The sequence below is a fragment of the Clupea harengus genome, chromosome 25, assembly GCF_900700415.2.
Source record: "Clupea harengus chromosome 25, Ch_v2.0.2, whole genome shotgun sequence".
Taxonomy (NCBI): domain Eukaryota; kingdom Metazoa; phylum Chordata; class Actinopteri; order Clupeiformes; family Clupeidae; genus Clupea; species Clupea harengus.
Window position 1 is genome coordinate 12,956,379 of NC_045176.1, and position 6,976 is coordinate 12,963,354.

The window sequence follows — 6,976 nt, forward strand, 5'->3', positions numbered from 1 at the left end:
TGGCTCCTACCCTTGAGTGTGTTTCATTTAGTCATCATCATCCGTGTGTGTGTGTGTGTGTGTGTGTGTGTGTGTGTGTGAATAGCTTATGTTTGAATGGACACACACTACAGGGCTCGCAAAATTGCTAGCCTGACGTCCCGGAACAATCAAGTTTTCCCTGTCAGGCTTCTAAAACACCCTGTCTGACTGGCTATCAGAATCCCTGAAGTGAAATAAAGTGTTCTCATTTATTCGCCTTTACTGCTCTTTTTGATTTGCTGTTTGGAGGAAAAACTTTGACCGAGTTGTTGATCATTATGGTTTGTCGCTAGGAAGTAAACTCGTTGTAGTTGGGTTGTTTTTATGATGCCAGAGTCCTCTGCCACACCAGCGTTCCATGCGAAATAGTGCACCAGAAAAGCGGCGATCAGTACTGTTTTGCGCAAATAAAGGCTATAGGCAACAGTTTATGAAAGATGTGTTGGCAAGGCAACCAAAGTGGGGAGAAAAAGAAAAACAAACTGCAGGATGACACTCTTACATCTGTATATTTATTCTTGACATACTGGAACATTAGCCTACACAATGTATGCGCACCAGGCAAGAAGCGTTCAAGTTTAACTAACTAATGTTAGAAAGCTAGAGATCTTATAGGCTAGATACAGGCCTAGTTTATGGGACAAAAAGCTAACACTAGCCAGTTTGGGAGAGTGGTTTATTCTAAGATTGATTACCTGTCCGAGCCTACACATCAGTCTCTCCCGCTTCAGATGTAACTTTAGCATCACATCTGATCTGTCGTTCCTTGCACTTGTAGCACTGTTAAACAATGTCAAGTCGGTAGCATTTCTTTTTAACTGAATATTTAAAAACGTCTGTATAGCCTGTAAGGTATAGGCGTTTTATGTGCCTTAGTTGTTTGCGTTAACATTTGTGTGACTTGTTTTTGTGTTTATTAGTTTATATTAAGTATGCATTTAATACATTTAGAGATTCACATTCATAACTAACAAGGTTTTTTTAGGGGGAATGAGCAGTTCCGCTTAGGGCACCCAACTGGCCATCAGCAGCCCTGAAAAAAACGGAGAAAAAAGACCAAACTTTAAGGAGATGCATAATGATACTTATGATTGTAAATGTTACTGTTGTTATTGCTTTCAGCTATGGCTTTTTGGGAGGGTTAGTCTAGTTCGTTTCGGGCAATTAACATCTGAAGATTCCTCCCACTAAGGGCTACCACAGATTTCGAAATTTTGCGAGCCCTGTACAAAAACACCTTGTGTGTTTGTGCGTGCGTGCGTATGTGTGTGTGCCATCCAGTGGCCACTGCGTTTTTTTATTTTTCTGAGTGGCGCTCTTGCCTGTCCCTGCAGAGGAAGCGATTCCCAGCAGGGCCCGAGGCCAAGAGCGCGACGGCCCCTGGCAGGCGCGGGGGCTCAGAGGCCGTGCCGCTCAGCGTGTACTGCTGGTACAGAGGCTACCTCAAGGCCACCAACAGCAGCAGCAGCAGTGCCAGCGGAGGCAGTGGCACTGGCAGCGGCAGCAGCATTGGTGGCAGAAGTGGGATTAAGCAACTGGTCCCGCTTCGTAGGGTAAGGCTCTCTGTGCTCCCCGCCTGACCCCACGTCACTCTCACCGCACCCAGCCGTCTGCCCGCCCTTACCCCCAATCCCACGCACCCACCTGCCTGTCCACCCTCCCGCCTGCCTGCTTGCCTGTCGGAATTGGCACCACTGCCCGTGCTGGGACCGTCTTGGTGCTGTTGACAGGGTGTGGTTTGTGTTGTGTGTGTGTGTGTGTGTGTGTGTATGTGTGTGTATGTATGTCAGTGTTCGATGTGCCTTTAATGTATTGTTGATCTTTTTTTGTTTTCTTTAACCTCCCTCTCTTGCCTTCTCTCCCTGCTCAGGATTCCTACACAATGCCGCTCACCTCCATCCAATGCTGGCACGTTCACTGTGAGGAATGCTGGCTTAGGACTCTGGTGAGAACACCGCACCACACCGCACTGCACCGCACCGCACCCCACTGCACCGGTTCACAGTCTGCTCTTTCTGAAGTTTGCCGTCCCTCTCCTCTCCTCCCGTGGACATTCTCTCACAGTAGTGGGAAGTGGTTGTAGTGGACAGCGAGTTCTCTGAATGTCTAGATCAACACTGAGGTGCAGGTGTTAACATGCAGTGGATGAGGTTCTCTCAAGGCCATGCAGTTACTCAGGAGGGTGTTGCTCGCTCCCTGTGTGTGTGTGTGTTTGTGTGTGTGTGTGTGTGTGTGTGTGTGTGTGAGAGAGAGAGAGAGGTTTGAGGTAATGAAGTAGTTCATTGGCAGTGTTGCCTAGTTGAGTTCCAGAGTAGAAGAGGTTGATTCTGAAGGCGTTTCAGCACAAAGCCATTAGTCTCGAGCGTAACACTTAAAAACACTACCCTTCCCAGCACGGCAACTTTTTGGAGGTGTAAATACAGCACGCCTCTCTCATACACAATACACACAACCCCACACACATACACACAACCCCACTCACATGCCTCTCTCATACACAATACACACAACCCCACACACATGCACACAACCCCACACACATACACACAACCCCACTCACATGCCTCTCATACACAATACACACAACCCCACACACATGCCTCTCTCACACAATACACACAACCCCACACACATGCCTCTCTCACACACACAGTGCAGGCAGCACTAAGTCAAGTCAGAGCTTTGGATGTGTGCTGTTTGATTATTATTCCACAGAAGGCCCCCTCAGGGAGCCTGGTTGCATTACCCGCTAACGTGCTCTTGCTGCTACACACGGAAGCAATTAATAAGAAAATGTTTCCAAGCCCCAGCCCTTTTCCAATATGTAATATATTAAATCAGCCACGCTCCCTCCTTCGTTTTCATCTGGAGGCCTTTGAGTGCTGCACAGCGATTAAGGCTTGACAATGCAGAGCACACCCGTGTGAGTGTGAGAGAGTGTGTGTGTGTGTGTGTGTGTGTGTGTGTGCGCTGCCCTGCCTGCAGCTTGTTTCTAATGCAGGCATTAAACTGTTGCCTGAAGACAGCAATAAAGGCCGCACGGCGGGGCTCCCTGCGTCTTGATCAAAGTAAATGCGTGTAATTTGGTTAGCCGTCAGCCGCTGCTTTATGACGCTGATCAAGCACAGCGGTAGCTGGCGCACGATGTGAGGAGCCCACACCTTACCCTGGCCTCATTAAAATCAGGTAGCCCCCCCCCCCCCCCCCCAACAAACACACACCCTCATGCCAAGCCCCCAACCACTCCCGCTTCTGAACCCAGACTGAAAGGCCCCGGCTTGGGACGCTTACAGAAGTGAGAGTCTGAGGAAGGGGGGGGGGCGTTTAGAGGAAAGAGATCCCTTGCTAGCTGGACGGGATTTGGACAGGAGAGAGCGCTGGACGGACAGTGGGCCTTGTGCTGTTGATAGAGCATTGCATTGTCTTCCGCCCTCCAGCCAAACACACGGGCCTTTGTGTGCCTGGCCCAGAGAACTGGCCCAGAGAGGGGGGATCTGTAGGCGCTCTGGAGCGGAGCCACAAAGCCTCTTAACACACGGGTGCGAGGGCACGGTGCGAGGCCACGCTCCCCTGGACCGGCCGCCACACGGAGACGCCGCTGTTTGCTAACAGACGTGTGCACTCATGTCTGGACACCCCAACCTCTGCCGACCCCTTAACATACATCACTCTTAGTGCTTAATACACACACGTGGACACTCTGTATGTACACTGTACTGGGTTTAGTTCCTGCTTCTCCGCATTCCTGCTATTTCAGGCCCTCGTGGGAATGCTTGCTATGTGCCCTGGCTGTGCACACAGTAGTCCACTAGTGTGAAAGTCGTGTGAGGCGGCATTTTCTAAACGGTTATGCCAGACAGCTGAAGCTTGACGGCTGTGTTTACCCTGTGGCTATAATCTTGGCGTTCAGACTTGCCATAAACAGGAAAAAGCAGAGCGGATAGATGTCTTGGCTAGATAGGTAGGTTTCCATAGACTGCAAGGACCTCTTCATGGTTCTAACTGATAGGTGAGGGTTCCTTTATGCTGGCTGATCCAAGGGTGCTTTTGCTGTGGTGATGGTCTGTTTGACTTATCCACTCCTTTGTGTGTGTGTGGGGGTGTGGGTGGGTGGGTGTGGGTGTGGGGTTAGGCTCAGGCAAAAAAGACCACACATCTCTCATCTCCTGTTGTCTTTTATGGCGTGGGGAGTTTTTACAGGTCCTGGCACAGACTCAGAGTGGTAGGCAGTGGGCGTATGCCACCAGGGAGGGGTGGATTGCCTGGCACACTGAGTCTTTGATGCCCCCATGTGCATCTCAATTGGAGCTACTGTTATTATAAACACACACACACACACACACACACACACACACACACACACACACACACACACACACATTACAGGCAGAAACAGAATGTGCTTAGAATCACTTTAGAGGAGAAAGGCTAGACTCCAAATACCTAGCTGCCTTTGTCCCTGTTCTCTCCCTGTGTTTAAGTGGCTGAGTTAACTACACAGTTGTGTGCCATTCAGGTGGGCTAGATGTGTGCTAACTCTGCTGCTTCTCTTCCACAGGGAAACAAGAAACTCTGCCCACAATGCAACACCATCACGTCGCCAGGGGACCTCAGGAGGGTTTACTTGTGAAGAAACATGGCTACCGACTGGATGCTAACTCTTCGCCTCTTCAGTTTTTGTTTCCAATTTCCACTTGCTCTCAGTGTTTTTTTTTTTCCTCCGTTGTTTTTCTTTTTTGTTTTGTTTTGGTTTTTGGTCTCCATGAAGGCCCTGGAGGTTTCCCCTCGTTTATCCAGATGTAAGAGACAAACTTTTGTCTTTTAATGAACTTCAGAGGGGATGACCGATGAACCAGGCCGCAGGACAGACACTCTTAGGGTCCATTTTGAGACACAGCAGTCCACTCTGAATGCCTGCTCTTAATAAAGAGCGAGCTGCCCTCCTGTGGTGGTCTGTGGTAGAGCACCTGGTACTTCCTGCTCCGCCCTCCTCTATGCCCTCCCTCCACCCCTTCATCTCTCGCTGTCTCCCTCTCTGCCGCTCCCCATCTCTCCTCCGTCTCCACCCCGATGGAGGAGAAGTCTCTGCTCCCTGCTCCTGCTGCGATGTCCTCTCTCTCCCCGCCCCACGCCACCACCGCCTGACCACTGAACAATTAAGGAGGGGGGGAGAACTGAGGGGGGAAAGAAGACAAAAAAAAAAAGAGAAATATCAACTTCTGAGCTTTGAAACCAAATGGACGACTGCTAACCTCCTGTGGGACTCTTCATCTTTGTCTGTGTTGAGTTACTGCCTCCCTGCATTTCTTCTTTTGTGGTGTTCTAGTGAAGTCAACCAAAATTCAATGAATCTGTGCAAGCACATGTAAAATAGTCTATGTATGTTTACAGTGTTGTGAGTAAATGACATAGAGAACGCTTGTATACACACACACACACACACACACACACTCTCACACATACATGCATACATACACACACATACACCCCAACACAGAGGTATATATTAATAAGGTCCAGTTTTAGTTTGGGTGCGGGTGGTAAATGGGTAGGTTGGGGCCATGTTAAAAATCTTTGGGGTTAAAAAAAAACAAAAAAAAAACATGAAAACCCTCTGTATTTTTAAACGGATGTTGTTGTCTTGAGGTTGAAGTTGTATTTCATTGTACAGGAAGAAATTTAAGTAATAATAATAATAATAAACTACTCAAACTAGGAATTAAAAAGGTTTAGATGGTGTACATTTTTCATTCAGTCATAAACTCTAGTATATCTAATACCATGGAGACTATGTTTCACTCTTTTATGAGGAGTCAATATATTTCCTTTGAAATGACCCCCACAGTACCTCCTGAGTGCGTTATGTTGGCCTGTGTTGTAATCGAATTCTGAGTGTGTTTGCGCCACTGAGTGGCCAGCCGTGGCAGAAGGGAAACAGACACAGGAGCTCCCCACAGTAACACAATCTGATCACACCGAGATGTGCAGAGGACTCTCATAGTATTACTGTCTCAGAAAGGCTTAGCTAGTTGGTTTTTTACGAAACTGCAGTGTGGTGGGGAATTGCACAGGTCTGCCGCGTCCTTACACTTCAGACCAGTGTTTGTGTGTGTGTGAAAGTGACTGAGTGTGTGTGCGCGTGAGAAGAGATACCCACAGGACCCCCGTCCTCCTGAGGCTGGACACTAACTTGATCCCCCTCCGACCTACCCAGCCAGCCCAGACAATGTGCTTTGTGTTTGTAAAACTATGTATCCTGTGATTTCTGTATCAGTGTAAGCAAAAGGGGAAAAAAAGATAAACATATACAATGGGAAAGACAGGTCTTTGCTGATCATGGCACCACAGTAAAAATCTTGTGTCAGATTTGGAGTCATTTCACAGCCCTGACCCACCCGCCCACTGCAGAATGGCATCATCGCCCCTTGGGCACGGGATTGGAGTACCGGAGATGTTACAGTCTGTCTGTAGAGCACAGTAGATTAAACGGAAGCTCCTCAGTGCTGCTCATTCAAACAGAATGACTGTCATAGTTCTGTCCCTGCTTCAGTCCCATATAAGGCCATTAGAGAGACCTTTATGAGCCTTTATGCGGCAGATTGAGACAGACGCTCCCTGCACTCCACTTGAAGCTTCTGTTCTGTAACCCCCCCCCCCCCAGTTTGAAGCCGATGCTTCTGCTCCCCTTCTCAGCCCCCTCATCTGGAGTACTAACACGGCCTGCCTGCCCCAAAGATGACCGATTGCACAAGATGACTGTGTGAGATGATTTGTGTCCTTGTATATTCTTGATAATGGTACGTGTCATTCCCGTTTGTAAACTACATTTGACATTAATTAAATGATTGTAAATCTCAAACGGCCACAATGTCCTGGCATTTTTCCCAGGTCTCTCCATAGCTCTCATCAGAAATCCTGTGTTGCACTAGGGCTTGTGGGTCCATAAATACAATTA

General features: G+C 48.4%; 1 protein-coding gene across 9 annotated transcripts in view; it reads left to right on the forward strand.

Annotated features, from left to right (window-relative positions):
- Positions 1-5,747, forward strand: part of rnf220a (ring finger protein 220a) — a 24,434-nt gene extending 18,687 nt beyond the window's left edge. For 8 of the 9 annotated variants that reach the window (XM_031562988.2, XM_042703777.1, XM_042703779.1 and 5 more), the window contains 3 exons: positions 1,356-1,574; positions 1,892-1,966; positions 4,580-5,747. In XM_031562988.2, the coding sequence (XP_031418848.1) occupies positions 1,356-1,574; positions 1,892-1,966; positions 4,580-4,651 (366 nt within the window). In that variant the 3' untranslated portion in view covers positions 4,652-5,747. The remainder of the gene's footprint in view (positions 1-1,355; positions 1,575-1,891; positions 1,967-4,579) is intronic. The other variant, XM_031562993.2, reaches the window with a different exon arrangement.
- The last annotated feature ends 1,229 nt before the right edge of the window (positions 5,748-6,976 follow it).